The sequence below is a fragment of the Phyllostomus discolor genome, chromosome 12 (genome assembly GCF_004126475.2).
Source record: "Phyllostomus discolor isolate MPI-MPIP mPhyDis1 chromosome 12, mPhyDis1.pri.v3, whole genome shotgun sequence".
NCBI lineage: Eukaryota > Metazoa > Chordata > Mammalia > Chiroptera > Phyllostomidae > Phyllostomus > Phyllostomus discolor.
Window position 1 is genome coordinate 8,087,008 of NC_040914.2, and position 19,220 is coordinate 8,106,227.

The 19,220-nt window shown below is 50.1% G+C and overlaps 1 protein-coding gene and 1 long non-coding RNA gene across 3 annotated transcripts in view; both read left to right on the forward strand.

Moving 5' to 3' along the window:
* Window positions 1–17,245, forward strand: part of HNRNPUL1 (heterogeneous nuclear ribonucleoprotein U like 1) — a 34,112-nt gene extending 16,867 nt beyond the window's left edge. For both annotated transcript variants that reach the window (XM_028530435.2, XM_036012077.1), the window contains exons 8-15: window positions 747–1,013; window positions 2,818–2,940; window positions 3,045–3,173; window positions 11,677–11,845; window positions 12,411–12,695; window positions 13,778–14,067; window positions 15,234–15,425; window positions 15,973–17,245. In XM_028530435.2, the coding sequence (XP_028386236.1) occupies window positions 747–1,013; window positions 2,818–2,940; window positions 3,045–3,173; window positions 11,677–11,845; window positions 12,411–12,695; window positions 13,778–14,067; window positions 15,234–15,425; window positions 15,973–16,089 (1,572 nt within the window). In that variant the 3' untranslated portion in view covers window positions 16,090–17,245. The remainder of the gene's footprint in view (window positions 1–746; window positions 1,014–2,817; window positions 2,941–3,044; window positions 3,174–11,676; window positions 11,846–12,410; window positions 12,696–13,777; window positions 14,068–15,233; window positions 15,426–15,972) is intronic.
* Window positions 12,703–13,489, forward strand: LOC118497511. Its single transcript, XR_004900035.1, has 2 exons — window positions 12,703–13,318; window positions 13,349–13,489. It is a non-coding gene; the product is annotated as an uncharacterized LOC118497511 (long non-coding RNA).
* Window positions 17,246–19,220: the final 1,975 nt, after the last annotated feature.

Here is a 19,220-nt window from a genome sequence, read left to right on the forward strand (position 1 = left end):
TCCCTACCAGGCTCTGCAGCTGTACCTGAAATTCCCCCTCATCCTTTATGGTTCGGCCTGTCTAATCCTCTGTTCTGTTGCCATAATTGTGTACAGATAATACTTTTCTCTAGGACTCTATCCTCCTGCCCCAAACTTGGCTCATTTTGTTGTTCAGGACTTGGCTTACAGGTTCCCTCCGACCACCCCAAGGAATCTAGTTCCTGTGTAGGTACTGTTACTGAATTAGGTTGTGTCCTTATCTGGTTCCCCAGGAGGCCTTGACCTCTGTCAGGCGCAGATCACCATAGATAGGTGCACCAGGGAGAACAGGAGTTCGGCAACATGTGTCAAACAAATGAATGCATTTGTGGAGTTGGACTTGACTTACAAGGCCCTGCTGTGGCATTCTTTCCATCTGTTACCTTCACAGATGGCCCTCACTGGGGTTGAGGCTGGACAAGATCACCTTTTCCTTTGTCTTCCTCTCAGGCTAGGCACAAGACTCAGATACTTAGACCTCCCTAAAATTACATGATTCACATCTACCAGCCTTTGGATCTTGGGCAAGGGGGTCTGTGGTCTGCACTTCTCTGAATTGTTTGCTGGTGTAGCCCATTGTGTCTGTGTGCTGTGGGTAGGGTTACGGCTAAATCTGGAGGGCAACTGTGTGTCTACTCTGCATCTGCTCTCTCCAACTTGGGGTTTCCAGTGCCTTCGGCTGAGTGTTGGCTTAAGGTTTTCTTCCTTTGGCTTTTTTCTTCTAGGACTTTGAATGTGGAAATGACGTGGAACTTTCCTTCACCAAGAACGGGAAGTGGATGGGCATTGCTTTCCGAATTCAGAAGGAAGCCTTGGGTGGTCAGGCCCTCTACCCTCATGTTCTGGTGAAGAATTGTGCAGTGGAGTTCAACTTCGGGCAGAGGGCAGAGCCCTACTGCTCTGTCCTTCCAGGCTTTACCTTCATCCAGCACCTTCCCCTGAGTGAGCGGATCCGGGGCACTGTTGGACCAAAGACCAAGGCAGAGTGTGAGGTGAGTGGGCCCAGAGGATGGCATTGGTGGCTCTGTCTCCTGGGCCACCTAACTGCCAAGGCAGAGGGGAGACACTTGGCAGCTGGGTGTGGGGAAAGCAGCACTACTTCCCTGTGTGTGCAGCCTTCAAGAAGGGGCCCTCTTCTTCCTGGCTCCTCAGGGCTGGCCTGAGTTGAAAGCTGCCGTGTGTGAGAGTGAGATGAGAGCTGTGGGTATGGCTGAGGCCAAAGAGGGAGGGGATAAGGCAAGAGGCCTAAATCCTGAAAAGTTTCCAAAAGGAAGTTGCCACACTGCTCCTTGGGTGAGGTCAGCATCTTGGAACAAGAAGCTTTCCTCCCAGCAGAAGAGGATGTGAAGGTACTTCCTGGTGTTTGTGTTCTTCAAGTAGTTTGTACAGCTTCACACTCTCACACAAAAATGACTGCTAGCTTTAGGGATGATTTAACTGCAAAAGCTGTACTGGTGATCCTTGTTCTCAGTTGTTTTTTGAAATATAAGTGATTTTATTGTTTAAGAAATAAGAAATGGAAAGAAAATGAAAGTTTCCACCCTAGCTGGTGTGGCTCAGTGGATTGAGAGCCAGCCTTTGAACCAAAGTGTCGCTGGTTCTATTCCCAGTCAGGGCACATACCTGGGTTTCAGGCCAGGTCCCCAATGGGGGGTGCACAAGAGGCACCACACATTGATGTTTCTCTCCCTCCCTTCTCCTCTTTCTAAAAAATTAAATAAATACATACATACATACATAAATTAATTAAGTTTCCCATTCCACCATTTGCAAAAAAGTTTACTTTTAAAGGTTTTATTTATTTTTAGAGAGAGAGGAAGGGAGGGAGAGAAACATCAGTGTGTGCTTGCCTCGCTCACGCACTACACCAGAGACCTTGCCTGCAATCCAGGCATGTGCCCTGACTAGGAATCAATCTGGGGACCCTTTGGTTCACAGGCTGGCACTCAATCCACTGAGCTACACTAGCCAGGGCTTCAAGTTTTAGACTTTATCCTGTAGCTGAATTAAGTGCTTTTTTCATGCACAGACACATTATCATTGTGATCTCATGGTTTAAGCATTTTGATATCTGACCCTTCTCACTTAATGTTTTGTGAACGCCTACTTAAAAAAAAATTTGTTTAATCTTTACCCAAGGGTATGCTTATTGATTTTAGAGAGAGAGGAAGGGGAGGAGAGAAAGCGGGAAAGAAACACCAATGTGAGAGAGAAACATTAGTTGCCTCTTGTACATGCCCCAACCAGGGACCAAACCTGCAGTCCTTTCAGTTTATATGACAACACTCCAACCAAGTGAGCCATACTGCCCAGGAATAAATTCATTTTTAATAGCCCCACAAACTAATGATTTCCCTCTTACTGGCATTGAGGTTGTGTCTGGTGTTCTACAAATTCTAAGTGTACTGACTGGATACGATGCTTGTCCTTGTACATGCAGCTTGTCTCCACCTCAGACTCGAGGAAAGTTGTGCCCACTCTGTGGGCCGCTCCCAGTGCCTGTCCCTCCTTGGGTATTCCCTGTTAGAGGCCATTGAATCATGCTAAACAAAAATGTAAAGACGCATGCATAACAGGCCCTGTCCCAGGCCAGGTCATCTAGTGACGGTTTGAGGGGCCTTGTCTCTTTGAATCCCAGCAGCAACATTGTGAGGTAGAAGCTATTGTTTTCATTTCCCAGAGGTGGCCATGAAGTTTAGACTCACCCTCATGGTCACCAGCAAGTCAGGGAGGTGCCAGGCCGCCAGGACATACCCTGCTGCTGCTTCAGTGCTCCTCCCTGTCCTGTTCTTCCAGATTCTGATGATGGTGGGCCTGCCTGCTGCCGGGAAGACCACGTGGGCCATCAAACATGCAGCCTCCAACCCTTCCAAGAAGTACAACATTCTGGGTACCAATGCCATCATGGACAAGATGCGGGTAAGGGCAGCCCCTGGTCTTTTGTTCGCCACTGCCCTCACCCCACCCCCCAGTGCAAGCCCTACAGCCAGGGCCACCCACCTCTCACCATCCCCTGCCCACAGGTGATGGGCCTACGTCGACAGCGGAATTACGCTGGCCGCTGGGACGTCCTGATCCAGCAGGCCACCCAGTGCCTCAACCGCCTCATCCAGATTGCTGCCCGCAAGAAACGCAACTATATCCTAGACCAGGTATTTACTGGTGACCATCATGCTCCTGGAGAGGGAAGGGGTTTTTTGGGTGCCTGGATATTCCCCTCTTATCCTTCTATTTTTTCACCATAATGCTCTTGGACGGTAGTGCTGGTAAGGGGGTCAGCCACCCATGGTGGCTCTTAGCACAGCTCTCTGAGCCCTGTCAGCGAGTGGGATCTGGGGCTGTGGTCCAGCAGAGGCCCTCAGCAGCCCAACAGAATATCATCAGGTGAGAGCTATTGAGTGAAATGGAAAGGGCATGGATTTCTGAGGTGGGCAGACCTGGGCTCTCATCCTGGCTCTGCTACTTCCTAGCTGCATGCCTACAGACAGCCAACTCCATCCTTCAAATCCTAGCCTCCTGGTCTGTAAAATGGAGGTCATAATGGTACCCACATACCTAACACAGGCCTGGCACACAGTAACTGGATATCATTACTAATTATTCTATACAATAGGTATGTCCTAGGTTCTCTTAGTGACACAGATCCCGGCTCCTGGGGTCCTTGGTGTTACGGATGAGACGAGACAAATTCTCATGGACTACCAAGTCCTGTGGAAGAAAAGGGACGGCGCGGCTTCTCTCTCAAGAGGAGAGCACCTCGACCTTTGCCTTGACAGGCTTTTATTGGGTTCAGTTCCCACAGGAATACAGGGTGCATACGTAAAGCTAATCAGTCATTGTCAGGCAGAAATAATGGAACAATAGATAACATTCAGAGAACTCTGAGGGCTTATTCTGAGTCAAGGTCAGATAGTTAACGGGTCATAAAACTATGGGGAACAAACTCTTTTCCTGCTTGGACCCTTATCATTTAAATTGAGAGTATTAGCAAAGTAGGTTTCATAGGATTTTATGCATTCTTTTTTAGGCCTGATCACCCTAGGGAACCCACCTTTTCCAGCACAGGGCCATACCCACCTCCAGCATTGTTTCAGGCTTCAGTCAGGCAGGGGAAGTAGGCAGCCAAGAGGTTAGGAGACTTCTTGCAAACAGAATGAGGACTCAGGCTATGTTAAAGCCGAGGGGCGAGGGTCCATTACCCCCTTTTTCTATAGCCCCCCAAGTTCTTCCCTGAGGACCCCTTTGAGGCCATGCCTGTCTTAGGTCGTCCTTCTTTTGTGGAATCTTACTCCTCATTGACTAACCAGTCATTGGCCGTGAGCCAAGCAGGCTGAAGAGAAAGGGGGCAGAGGTGGTGCCCCTACAAGGAAGATAAGCTTTGTCTCCTAAGTGGCTTATGGTCCCAAGATCTTTACTCAGCCTTAACCATGGGGGATTACAGCTTCTGAAACCAGGCAGGGCAGTTCCCAACACTCAGCACATTTTTATTATAACTATCAGGTACATCGCTAAGCCACATGTTTGTACCCATGTTTAAATTAAGAGGAGGGTTGCTCACATTGGGTGATCTGGGAACCTTTGAAATTAAACACAATTTTATATGCAGTTATGTCCTTTTTTAAAAAAATTAGCTGTGAGTTAGGATAGGAAGACCACTTGTGGCTTTCAACATTTTCAAAAATATAAGTAACCCAAACGTAGTTAAGGATCCCTGTTTCAGGGTAATGAGTTCCCTCATGTGTACTCCCTATGAGACGTCATTCTTGCCGTGTATCCTGAAGGTTTCAAGTAGCAGATTCTGTATTGGGTCTGTGAATGAACTGCTTTTCCCCTATGCCTTGCATTCATGCTTTCTTAAAAACTTGTGAATGTGGCCCTGGCTGGTGTGGCTCAATGGTGGATTGAACACCAACCTGCAAACCAAAGGGTCACAGGTTCTATTCCCAGTCAGGACACATGCCTGGGTTGCAGGCCAGGTCCCCAGTAGGGAGCGTGCAAGAGGCAACCACACATTGCTGTTTCTCTTCCCCTCTTTTTCCCTCCCTTCCTTTCTCTCTAAGCGTAAATAAATAAAATCTTTTTAAAAAATAAAATTAAAAATAAAAAACCTGTGAATGTGCAGGTACATAAAGTGAGTGCCTTCCATATGTGTAGCCTCAGATGCTTGGTTACCGGGAGTTCAGAGGGCTCCTGATGAGAGTGGAGTTGGAGATCATGGCTGGCAGCTCTAGAGGACCAAGTTGCCTGTGCACAGGAGTAAGCGTAGCATCTTACACAAAACAACTGAGTGTGTCAGGTCACGAATACGTGGAGATGTGAGAGAGTGGTGCACTCAAAGAGCATGGAGGAAGCTCTGCACCCCTTCCCACACAATCTTGCCCTATGGATCTGTTCCATGTGCTTGATCCTGAGTTACATCCTTTCATATTAAACTGGTAATCTAGTGTTTACAGTTGAAATGATTCCTTACATCCAGCATTTGAAAGGAGCACACAGTAAGAACTTAGTTCTTAAAGACAAAAAGGAAAAAGGCTATTGGCTGGTTCTAGTTCTTGACAGACAAATTAATTTAAATGATCTTGCCAGGCAGTTAGGTGTTGGGAGTGGAAACCTGCTCTTTGCTGATGGAACAGCCATGCTGGGAAAACTGACCGTTGGTCGAGGCTGGGCCATACCCTGGCCCTCTTCTGTGATGGCGGGCATGTGAGATAAGCTCTGGGTTCTGAAACCGGGATTGAGCCCAAAGACTCTCACATTTATGCAGAAGACAGCACATGATTCCGCACTACTAAATTTTGATGAAAACAACTAATTAGGTTAATGTTCAGAATATTTCATTCTGGGGGCTAGGGGAACTGTTGAGCACAGGGTGCTCCAAGAGGCACCCAGGGTTGCTCCTGCAGCTTGGCCCTATCAGTAATGCATACAGCCAGCCTTATCGCCCTTTGAACACTTTGTTTGTTAGCCCTGACCTTGCCTTGCCCATTCTTGTCAGGGAATTTGGGGCTGTTGTCTGACTTGGCATCAGTGGGACGCAGTGTCCTGCAGGGGGGTGCAGTGTTGTTTCAGCACCCTGAGGATTCCCAGCAAGTGTTCCTGCCCGTCATTTTGTCAGTTTGCTGGTTAAATCAGCCGTGAAACCCATTTCAGATATGTGGCTCCGTGGAGAAGGATTGTAGTCCAGGGTGTAGATCATCTTAATATCTCTGTCCAACATTTCAGAGTGGGCCTTCCCTGGAGGTCAGGCCTCAGCTCCTTAGGTGGGCACGGTACAGCTGAGCTCTGTAAAGACACACTGCTGGTCTTTGGAGTGTGTGCTCGCTTGTTCAGGGATGGGGGCCGTGGGCCTCCTGATGGAGGAATATGCAAGTTGGGCCAAGTGATCCAGGCCAACAGTGAGGCAAAAGGATCTAAACTCTAAAGGTGGGGGGAGGAGGGTTCTCTGTTAACCATAGATTGACATGGGGCCTCAAACTATAGGTTACTCAGGCCTGAGAAGAGATCTAAAGCCAGTAGTTCACCTTTTCAAAAGATTTTATTTATTTTTCAGAGAGAGGAAGGGAGGGAGAAAAAGAGGGTGAGAAACATCAATGTTCCAGAGATACATTGATCAGTTACCTCTTACAAGCCCCAGCTGGGGACCTGGCCTGCAACCCAGGCATGTGCCTGAGTGGGAATGGAGCTGGCAACCTGTCAGTCCACAGCCAGCACTCAACCCACTGAACCACAGCAGCCAGGGCAGAAATGCCCATTCTTGAGAGGGAAGGAAAATGTGCCTTCAGAAGGCCGGTGAGGCCTAGTGAGCCAGGACTTCCTCTATGTCTGGTTAGGGCCCCAGCTCTGGCCCCAGCTCCTACCTCAGAATATGTCTCATTGGGTACAAGCTCTTGGATTTGTCGGGGCTTTGACCTGCATTCCATGATGGTCTGAGTATCCTCTTCAGATCATGTGGGTATTATAGCTATGGGACATCGAGGAGAAAAAGAAGATAAACCACAAGTGAAACAGAGACCTCAAAGGGAAGGAACCTGGTCAAAGTTATGCCATGGGTTTACTAGTAGAACTTGCCTCTGACCACTTCTCAGGTGGCTACAACTCAGAAAGGTTGGAGCTGTGGTGGGAAATTGGGAGGTAGGATTCATGGGAAGAAGAGTTGAGGCTTTGTCCTGTGGGCAGTGGGGAGCCACAATCATGTTTTAATGAGGGAGGGACATGCTAAATTTGCCTGCCTACTAAAAGGCTAAAGAGAAAGGGAAAAGGGGAAGTAGGCTACATTGCTTGAAGTGGCTCTTGTGGTCTTCTTGCTGATAGAAAACCTCTCTAGAAGGAGATGCTGCCCAGCCTGCTCCTCCTACTGAGGAGCCTTGAGAGCCAGTACACAGCAGGAGCTGGCCCTCTGAGGCCACAGAGTCGTCCTCCAGGAGGCAGTTGAGAAGGCCTGTGCAGGGCCACATGTGAGGGCCCCAAACCACTGCAGCGTTGAAGGCTACAGGCTAGGAGCTCCCTTAGGACTCTAGTGGTCTGCCAGAGGCAGGACTGGGTGTGAACATCACCAACCTAGGCTCCAAATGTGTGATTCTATTCCTGCTTTGCGTCCTTGTTGACAGGTGCCATGCCTTTGCCCGAAACAAACCCCAGGCTAGAGGGGAAGCCCCAACCACCTCTTACTAGCAGACGTTGAGAGAAAGGGGTGTTCGTCTCCTCTACCCTCTGTCTCCAGAGCCTCAGCCACTTCCATTTTGACACTTCATCTAGCTCCCTCCCTACATGTGGGTTCCTTCCACTGGGTTTACCTTACAGTGAGCCCAGAGTGCACTCTTATCACCAGCTTTAAGTTTGCTCCTCTGGGGTCCATCCAGGTGTCTCCCACTGACCCTGTTGAGCTATAGATGGGGGGAGGCAGGGGACAAATGAGATGGAAGTGGAACAGTGGGACTCCTGCTGTGTTCCAGCTTTACCCCCCACCCCACGCTGTCACACACCAAAACTACCCATACGGTTCCTCTGAGAAACCTGTCCTGTCCTTTGGCCCACATTCCTAAAGATTGGGGGTTGCTGGGGGTCAGGGGACACAGCCCCAGCAGCCCTTTTTAGAGTCAGCATCTTCAAGCAGGATGGGACTGGGGAAAGTACGAGCTAGGCAGAGGGAGCTCACACAGCTGGAAAAGCTGATCTAGCTGTTGTGCTGGTCTCTTAGCAACAGACACCAGCATCCCCCAGTGACCACAGCAGTCCCGGGCCAGCCCGGGGTCTCTGACCTCACTGTGTTTGCTGTGGCAACAGCCATGAGCAGCTAACTCCCTTTCCTCCAGGAAAGGCAAGTATTTGCATTTCTGCTGGTGTAGTTTAGACACTCTTGCCTTCCCCAAGCCAAGGAGTATGGGGAGGGAGGTGCAGTCTTGGAAACTCTGGCCAACAGGGTTTTCCGCACCTCAGACCCAGAGTGTCTGACGAGGCATCCTTCAGAGTCTAGCCACTTCCCAGGGCAGAGGCCAGCTCTCCGCTCATCCCTCCCATCCCATGAATCTTCAGGGACTGGCTTCTGGGCAGTGTTCTCTTCTCTGCCCCTCATCAGGACATTGGTAGAGCAGGTCTGCCCCGTAGAAACCCTCCAGGAGGTGTTTATCTTTGGGTTCAAAAGAATCAAAATAGGATCTCTTATGGACATATAAACCATGGAATCGGTTCACAAAATGGTCTGGGGACACATTCTTTTAGGCACCCGCCCACTCAGGCTTTTGTGTCAGGAGAAAACATTATTTAGCCTGGAGGAACCCAAATTCTATCTTCCTGTGACCACATGCCACCTTTGCTCTGCTTTTAGGAACAGAGTCCAGGAAGAGCAGTAGGAAGAGGGACTTGACTTCTGTCCTGTAACCTGACCTGTGGGCCAGTGCCCAAAGCCCACATCACACAGCATTTGTGTGCCCCCCGCACACCCTCTCACTCCCCTTCCTGAAGGTTGAGACACTTGCCCTGGGGAATAGGAAAGAACGTCTTTGCCTGGGGTGTGTGTGTGTGTGTGTGTGTACCATGGAGGTACTGGTTTACAGCCGCCATCCCCAACCGTTTTTGGCACCAGGGACTAGTTTTATGGAAGACGGGGGGGTTTTTTTGTTGTTTTTTGGGTTTTGTTTTTTTGTTGTTGTTTTTGTTTGTTTTTTTTGTTGTTGTTGTTTTTGTTCGTTTGTTTTTGTTTTTCACAGACCTGGGTGGAGGGGATGGTTTCGGGATAATTCAGGCACATTACATTGAAGCTCACCTCCTGCTGTACGGCCCAGTTCTGAACAGGCGTGGATCAGTACCAGTCCGTGGCTCGGAGGTTGGAGACCTTTGGTTTAGAGGACTTTAGTACCCAGAGCCATAATCACCCATCAGGCGTGCCCTGGGGCCCCTGGCCTCAGGCCAACCCACAACCCAGCCATGTTCTTTCTGTCTTAGAAGAGGAGCTCTTGTGCCGCATCTTTTCCTCAAACTTAACTTTGTTTGGTCTTCTAGGACAGTGTCAGTCCTGTGGGCCATTATTCCAGATCCACCTTGTATGTGTTGACTTTTTTTTCTGCCACACACCTGCAGATCCTTGCCAGAGCTAGGAGGGAAGTGATACGATCCCTGTCTTCCAGATGAAGAGATTTGAGACCCAGACTAATTAGGTGACTTGTCTGCAGTCTGACAAATTGTAAAGGACACAGCTGGGATTTTTGGGTGTGAGCTTCTTCGCCAAAACCTGTGTTCTTTGTACCTTGCCTCATTGTTCCTGCCTTTCTGATGAGAAGACACAGTAGCTTGACCTTCCCTCGGTCAGGTTGCCTCATCAACATTGCGATGAGAATATCAGCAGTACCCCACCGAGTGCCAACGGTGGTTCCTCTTTGTTGATTGTTGGCTGTGAGCCAGGCCCTGGGCTAACTAGGAGCTTTTACTCACATGAACTCCTTCAGTTTTAATAGCGACTGTATGACATTCCTATTGTTCCTGTCCGGGGCTTGCAACTCAGTAAATACACAGTAGGTTGACTTCACAGACAAGGAAGCTGAGGCTTTGAGTGGAAGTCACTTGCCCCAGGCCACACAGGTATGACTGACCAAATCAGGTTAGAACCAGGGTATGCCAGGACACCACCTCCGGAAGGCCTGCGTTGGTCCAGATGGCTTCCGCTCGAGGCCACCTCAGAGTCCTCACTCTGGGTCTATGCTGTGTGGCCTTCTTCCTGCTTAGTCTTCACCAGCCCAGGAGGAAGGCTTTTTCCCATTTTACAGGCGAAGCAACTGTAGGGACTGGCCAGAGTGAGTTTGTCTCACACCAAGACTTGATCCTGGGCTTCTTCCACTTTGCCAGGCTGCATCTTCAAAATACACCTCTTTTTGTTCCTTTGTTTACTCCCCTTTACAAACTATTTGTCCCCTCTGTGGCTTTTCTCTTGAGCCCCTGTCAGGCCACTGAAAGTTGTTTAAATGCATGTATGTATTCCCAAGGAGCCTCGCATGTAGGAGGTATTCAATAAGTAGAAGTCATTCTTACTACGGCTCCTGATCAGATGTGTCCTAGGGCATTGCTCTGTGCCAGCACCAGCCCAGTACACACCTGCCCATCACCTAGGGGAAGGGGGAGAATGTTAAGGGCAAAACTGCATTTGTGCCCTGGCTGGTGTTGCCCAGTGGATGAAGTTCCAGCCTGTAACCTGAAGGGTCGCTGGTTCAATACCCAGTCAGGACACACGCCTGTGTTTTGGACCAGGTCCCTGGTTGGAGGCCTGCAAGAGGCAGTCAACTGACGTTTCTCTCTCTCATTGGTGTTTCTCTCCCTCCTTTCTCCCTCCCTTCCCCTCTCTCTGAAAATAAATGAATAAAAATCTTTTTTAAAACTATACTTGTGAGAAGCCGGGGCTGTTGCCTTGTGAGTCCTCTTGGTTAGAAATTTGTGGGTGAGACTGATGTTTCAGAGAAGCACTGAGGGAATAAAAGAATCAGTGTTGAGGAAAACGGTCTACACAACTGTTAGAGGGGGCTGCTTAATTATGATAGCCATTCTATAAATACTATGCAGCCATTAAAAAGAGAACGCTGGCACAGAAAAATACTAGAGAACTATTAAATGAAAAAAAAGGCTGCAGAAGAGTATGATTAGTATGGTTCAGCTCGTGTTAAAAATAACAGGTGTTTTTAGAAGGACATAAGTTTAATACAATTCCTCCCTGGCAACTAAGACTGGAAGTAGGTGGATGAAGGTGTTCTCAAGTTTTGTACTCTGGATTTTTTCAACGAGCATGTGCAGGCATTCCTTGAAGATACAGTGGGCTCGGTTCCAGACTGCTGCAGTGAAGTGAGTTGTGATATTTTTGCTGGTGGAGGGTCTTGCCTTCAATCTGTAAAACACACACATCTGTGACGTCAATAAAACAAGGCCTGGATTCCTTTGGGGTGGGGGGCACTGTAAGGTGCAGCACCTGGAACAAGAGGATTAAAGCGCGAAGCCCAACCACTGAAATCCCTGTGACTGTCAGCAGTCGCTCTCCCAAGTCAGGGCAGTTTCCTGGGTTTCTCTGCTCAAAAGAACTAGCGCCCTTTTCTTATCCTTGGCCCACATAACACCTCATAGATGAGAAAACCATCCTGTAATGTACTATCTCTTGCCTCTTCTGCTACCTACTCCTAGACAAATGTTTATGGATCAGCTCAGAGACGAAAAATGAGACCATTTGAAGGCTTCCAGCGCAAAGCTATTGTCATTTGTCCCACTGATGAGGACCTAAAAGACCGAACAATAAAGCGAACCGACGAGGAAGGGAAAGATGTCCCGGATCACGCGGTCTTGGAAATGAAAGGTAGGAGATGAGTGATTCCCAGAGGAACATCTCAGTGGGGTCCTTGGAAAAAAGCTCCTTATGTAGTTTTTCCCTCTCCTGCCCCTCGATTTGTTTTTTTTATCTCTATTTGCTTCTGCTTTGTCTCTCCCCCATCTAGTACAGCTATGAATGGAAACGTTGCCCATATCTCTCTTGTGGCAAGGTTTTCAGACTAGATGGGACTGGAGCAGGGTGAGGAAGGGAATGTGTGGGAGCAAATGCTAGAGGCCTGTACGGGCACCTGCTTCTGGCCCCCACTGGGTGGGCTGCCTGAGGGAGCCTTGGTTCGCTTCCCAGATCCCACCTGCCTGACCTACTCCGTAGGGGAGGCTGGAGGGAGCTTTATCAGCACTGGTTTGGCGAGCTTGGCTACCCCTTCAGGAGAGGGAGAAGAGGTCATTGTTAGCCACTGGCCATTGTCAGAGGCTGAGGTTGGGATCCTGTCTCACCTCTCTTGCTCACTACACTAGTGTGCTGGTTGTGGAGGGCACCACACCTCAAAAGGTACTTACTGACTTGTTCCTTTTGGGGCCCCCCCTCCTAGCCAACTTCACGTTGCCGGATGTTGGCGACTTCCTGGATGAGGTGCTGTTCATTGAGCTGCAGCGGGACGAAGCAGACAAGCTGGTGAGGCAATACAACGAGGAGGGTCGCAAGGCCGGGCCACCCCCCGAGAAGCGCTTTGACAACCGAGGCGGCGGTGGCTTCCGGGGCCGTGGGGGTGGCGGCGGTTTCCAGCGCTACGACAACCGAGGTCCACCGGGGGGCAACCGAGGAGGCTTCCAGAACCGAGGGGGAGGCAGTGGTGGAGGAAACAACTACCGAGGAGGTGAGTTCTCCGCACTTCTGGTTCCTGGGTCAGAGCTGGGCTCGGTGACTGTGTACTTAGGCAGCAGGTGAAGGTTCCCTAGCACCAGCCCTGGGCTGCACTCCAGGGGAGAGCCAGGATGAGTCAGACTCTGGGGCCTCAGAGAGACGTTCCCACTGTCCTGCTCCCCTGGGCGTTTGCCCATCTGGGTATCTCATTGCTGCCATTTTTGTGAATCTTACCATCTGACTTTGAGATGAGGGGCCAGACTGAGTTTACTGCCAGTCCTGGGTCCCAGCTCAGGGCTTGGTTTGAGACAAATGTTAGGCCTGCTTTTGGTTTTTGGTTTTAAAACAAATGTAGAAAGGTGCTGAGAGAGGTTAATTTGCCCAGCTAAATCTAGAATTGGGATCAGGTGACCCAAAGCCTAAGTTCTTTGTGACTAAGTTAGGCTGTCTCTGCAATAAAGTGTATAATCATAATTTAACAGGCATGCACAACTATGTTTCAGTCTTGTAGTGGGTAGTTTTGGAACAGTCGTGACCTAGGCACACACATCACCCTGTAGTGACACTCCAAAAGGTTTCTGGGCTTAATTGGAAAGCCCAAGGAGCCAGTCGGCAGGAGAGCAGAGCTCAAGAAAGGTCTCCTGAGATGCTGATGCCCACACTAAGGTCCAGAGGCCAATAAGAGTTGGAAGAGGGAAGGGTCTCAGGCTCGAGACACAACTGCATGAGGGCTCAGGAGAGACTGGCCCATTGGGACAAACCTTCCAAGGACTGTCTTCTGTGCTTAGCAGCCCCTCTTCCAGAACATCTCTTCCAACTCATTAAATAATTATCAAGATGCTGGCACACAGTAGAAACCAAGACAAACCTTCAGCCAGCAGTGATGACTAAGTGTTAACCAAGGCAGAATGGGGGAGTGTGCCCAGGGGTCTGGGGGCTCCCAGAGGGGGTGTTTTGTTTGCTCATTGGACAGAACTTCTGCTCTGTACCTGGGCACACTGGGACTGCAGCAGTCACCAGGTCAGCCCAGCCCATTCTTAAGTTGCAGGTCCAACTCAAGAATGACAGGCCTTTCATCTGGTTTCTCCAACACAGGTTTCAACCGGAGCGGAGGTGGTGGCTACAACCAGAACCGCTGGGGTAACAATAGCCGGGATAACAACAACTCCAACAACCGAGGCAGCTACAACCGAGCTCCCCAGCAGCAACCACCTCCTCAGCAGCCACCACCGCCACAGCCACCACCACAGCAGCCACCGCCACCACCCAGCTACAGCCCTGCCCGGAACCCACCAGGGGCTGTCAGCTACAGCAAGAACAGCAACATCCCTGGCTCGATTGCCAGTACCAGCACCCCCACTGTCAGCAGCTACAGCCCTCCACAGGTGAGATGAGGTGGGACCAGGGAATTCCCCAGCACCTGCTTCAGTCCGTGTCCACTCCCACCTCCGGCTCTGCCCTTCTTTCTCCCAGACAGAGTACTGTTAACCAGGATGCTCCCAGCCGCCTGTGGGTCCGTGCAGCAAGTGCATTTCTCTTGGCATTGTCATTGGTTCACTGAATCCCCAAGAGAGCACCTAGTTGGAGTTGCCCCTTGCCCAGGCTGGAATGGTCTGATCCCCTTGTCTTCAGCATGTGGAGGCAGGCCCTAAGGTTAGAGAGGATTTGCCCTCTGCTTGAAGGCCTTCATGTGGAGCAGCTCCAGACAGACCCCTGTCAATCAGCAATCCCCTTTCATTGCGCAGCCATTTCCTGAATTACCTTCCACATGCCAGGCCTGGGAACAGCTGCCAGGAGACAGATGAATGGTTCTCTATTCCTGACCTAACCAGAATAGAACAGGAGTTGAGCAGGCACAAATTCAAACCCCAGACCTAAAACATTCTGATTTTGTGACCTTGGACAGACAGCTTCAGCTCTCTGGACTTCATTTTTCTCATAAAGACTAGAGCTATAGTAGAACTTACATCCTAGATTTGTTGTGGAGGTGGGTGGTGCATTACAGCTTCATGAGGCAGGCTGTGGAACTAGGCAAACCTGGGGTCAGATCCTGGTTCTGCCACTTTTTAGCTATGTGACTTGACCCAATCAGCGACCTCACTTCCCTGACTCTGAGCTTCCTCCCCAGTACTGTGAGGCTGGTGGGGGTGGGGTGGGGTGATGATCCAGCCTGCACACAGGACACCCTGAGGAAACAGCTACAACTACTTTTCTCAGCAGCTCTTCTCATAACGACTACCAGTTTACTGAGCACTCAGTGGTTCGTGCACACCAGCTTATTGGATATGCAAGGCAGTTGAAGGGTAGTTCTTTTGTAATTTCAAAATGTGCCTTATTCCCTCAGGGTCTCAGATTAGAATCCAGACCACAGCCCTGCATCCTGCCCTGCCTGTCCCACCATGTGGCTAACCCACCTCCCCCTCCGTCCTCTACCTCCACTAGGGAAGTCTCTTGTGGGCCCATTGCTTACAAAGGCTCTTCCTTCATCTCAACTGAGCTGGCCTTTTCACAGCCCTGTTTTTTTCTCCTGTGTTTTTCCCCTGCTTTCCAGCCAAGTTATAGCCAGCCACCCTACAACCAGGGAGGTTATAGCCAGGGCTATACGGCTCCACCACCTCCACCTCCACCACCACCTGCCTACAACTATGGGAGCTACGGTGCCTACACCCCGGCCCCATATACCCCGCCGCCGCCCCCAACTGCACAGACCTACCCTCAGCCCAGCTATAACCAGTATCAGCAGGTAGGTACCGGGCAGGGTGGGGTGGGTGGAGGCTGTGGAATGGAGAGACTTGTAGATGTGTGTTCCCAGACTTGAGCCCCTGCTTATCCAAAGAAGATGGGCAGCCTGAAGGCATCCATCTGATGTAGTCGATTCATGTGGTGACCACTTCTGCTCTAGCTACTAAACAGCTGGTATCTGAGCCCCACCCCCCAGTGCAGCAAGGCCTCCTGGTCCTGTCTCAGCACCATCGCCATGTCCATTCTGATGATTGGTGCTAGCCCACCATTCCTGTGGTTAAGTATTTTGAATGTGGAATTTACCTACACCTTTGAGGGCTTAGACTTGGCAGGCCAGGAGACGGGGCTTCGGTCCCTCATTACCTGCTGACCAGACCAATATCAGGCCAGTCCCTTGTTCTCCCTAGGTGCCTTGATTTCTCTATCAGGGGACCCGTGTATCAGCTGTTGTCGTTGCACCCATCTCTGCCCTGGGTGAGAGGGGTGAGGGGAGGAGCCAAATACAGGTCTGGATGAGAGTCAACTTGGTACTTTTGGTTTCTCCTCAGTATGCCCAGCAGTGGAACCAGTACTATCAGAACCAGGGCCAGTGGCCACCCTACTACGGGAACTACGACTACGGGAGCTACACCGGGAACACACAGGGGGGCACGAGCACTCAGTAGCAGTGTGACCCGGAGGCCCCTGCCGGCTTCCTCCACCAGCGCCCACCTCGGTCCCTCATCTGCCCCACAGGGTCCTGTGGTGCTGGGGGACAGGCCAACCCAGGGCTGCCTCCCTTCTGAGGGGCTTCTTCTCCCACAGGGCTGGGCATTTTTCTCTGGATTCAAACAAACAACAGTGACCTTTTATTTTCTCTTTCTCTCCCTATCTCCTTCCTCCTCCTTTTTCTCCCTCCTTTTTGACTAAAGGCACCCCTCCCCTGCCCTCCCTTGGTCATACAGTGACTGGGGGGCCCTTCCTGTCCACTGTCCCAGCCCTGCTCCAGCCTCTCAGCTTCCCAGGCCCTCATGCAGTTGGTTGTAAATTCTTCCAGGAGCTGTTTTACTGTCTACTTTTCAGGATTAAAAAAAAAATCAAAAATTTAAAAAAAAAAATTTAAAAAGCAAAGTGTGGGGGAGGAAGCAGTGACATTTTTTTGGTAATTATGCTTTTTTTAATTTTTAGAATTTGTCTGTTTTTACTGTGGGTCGGCTGTTGATATTTCATCAGGATAACTGTTACTTTGCTGAGTTCAAGCAACCAACAAAGAGCCACACCCTCAAAACAAAACCACAAAATCATCTTTAACCTAACTTTTTATACGATGTCTCAGTTTCCCGTACGTAACTTTGCACACAAGCTTCTGTGTTGAGTTGAATTGTAACTGCTTTTTGTATTTGGAGAGAGTGTGACTATTGAACTTGAAACCTTTTATTCCAGGCGTCTTGGTAGTTTCTGGTGGGATGAATGGGGCAAGAGGGAAGAAGGGGAGGTGCGGGGAGGGGACTCCTTCCCTTCAGAGTATGAAATTTCTCCCACTGCCTCCTCTCCAGAGATCTCCCATGTGCCAGACCTAAACATTTTTCCTACAGTGATCCTCTGATTATTTTTACTTCCCCTTGACCCATTTGTTTTTAACAGGATTTTAACAAACTGCACTTATTAAGAAATGTGTTTGCCCTGTTTTGTTTTGTTTTGTTCTGTTTCAATAAAACATGGCACCTCCTAGCAGGAAGGAAGAAGGGTTGAAACCTGGAAGCATTACTGCAGTTGGCCTTTAATTGGGGTGGGGCCTTTTCAAGGGGACTTTATTTACTCATTCATTAAACTCTTATGGAGGGACTCATGTGCCTGGCCCTGTTTTTGGTGCTGGGGCTGCCCCCTTAAACCTGGGGCTCAGTTTAAAACCCACTAGTTTCTTTTTGAAGTGGTTCTCTGATCCTGTCCACTCACAGCCCCAAATCTCCAGGATTCTGTATAGAAGGCACAGAACCAGGTCCCTAGGTGTGGAGGGTGAGGTAAGGCCAGTGGGGTGGGCACCGAGGCTGATCTCTTGGGGGTCATCACTGGGTGCGACTGCTTTTCCACTCCAAGCCTGGCCTGTGAGCTGCATGTAGGATAGTTCTGCCTTTGCACCTGGGTCCAGTTTAGTGGAGATTCCAGAAGCCTCTATCCAGCCAATATGTTAGGTACTTGCTCAGTTCCTTACCTGGTCTGGATGGTGCTGGGGTACAGAGCATGGCCAAGGCAGTCCTGGACCCTGGGCTCCCAGCCCAGAAATAACTGATGATAGCACCAAGCCTGGGGGGGGGGGGGGGGGCGGTTCCTGGGGGAGGAGGGGATGGATGGATGGATGGATTGATTGATTTTAAGGTAGAAAGATCAATGTGGGGTTGCCTCTCCCACTTCCCCTACTGGGGGGCTGGCAACAGCCCAGGCATGTGCCCTGACTGGGAATGGAACCAGGGACCCTTAGGTTTGCAGGCCAGCACTCAATCCACTGAGACACACCAGCCAGGGCAAAGGATATTTTTCCAAGAGTGGAAGAGAAACATCAATGTGAGAGGAAAACATTGATTGTTTGCTTCTTGTATATACCCTAACTGGAAGCCAAACGTGCAACCCAGGCATGTGCCTTGGCCCAGAAGCAAACTGGCAGACTTACCTGGTTGGATGACAACCACCACATCAATATGGCAAGAAGTGAAAATATTTTTAAATAGGAGTAAGTCAGGGTAAAGGACATTCTGATGGCACTCCCACAGCCTGTCATCCTTCCCCAGCAACGTGGGTCATTTATTCATTCCCTCTGGACATGCTGTGTTCCTGGCCCCTTTTGAGGGGCCAGTGCTGGAGGCACAAGAGTGGCCAGCTCAGCCCCATCTCATCCTGCACAGGAAGTATCTCAACCTTGTGAAGGGGACACAGGTTACAAAAAAAAAAAAGAAAGGCTGACTCATTTTGAGGTTAGGGTGGGATACCTGAAGTAAGAAGAGTCAAGATGGGTGGCTAGTTGGACTAAAGGACTCCAGACTAAGTGCCCCTCTTTCCCTGCTCAGGGAGGGCCTCCAATCCACTAGTCTCGGAATCCTCTTAAGGACTCTAGTCCATATGTTGGGCAACCGCCCCCTCTGCTGGCTGCCTGGTAGTATGTCTAAACGCAGTCCCCACCTATCCCATGTGGCAAACATCCTGGGGCTGCGGACTGCTCCTAGCATGTGTCTGCATTACTGTACCAGCCTCACAGATCCCTGCCACGAGTCTCACCCTAATACCCCTGCCCCTTCCCCACAGATACAGAGATGCTCAAGCTACTTTATATGGTGTATGAGGCCCCATGCATAGCCCCTGATGACCTCACTGGCTTCGTCTTTTGCTGCTTCTCCTTTGAACTCCGGATAAGTGGTTTGCTCCCAGGAGTCGCAAATCCCTTGAAGAATCTATAAATGTCATGAGTCAAATCTACATGTTCGTGGAATTTTGCATAAAGATTTGCGAGGTTCTCGATTCAGTGCATCCCAGTCAAGGCCTTCAATTGGAACTCGTTACTATTCCTGGCCATACGAAGTCCTTGCAGCAACCAGAACTATCCATACATGTCCTTCCTCCTGGGTCTTTGCCTGACCCATCCCCCTGCACGAGACTGTTCCCTACCTCCATATGTCTCGGCTTAATTCATGTTTCATATCTCAGCTTGGGCGTCTTGTCCTCCCAAAAGACTTCCCTGGCCCCCCAGAATGGCAGCGCTATTAGTCCCCTCGCTCCATTATGAGCCCTGACACTCAGGGCAGTCACTGGTGACATGTCGGTCTAC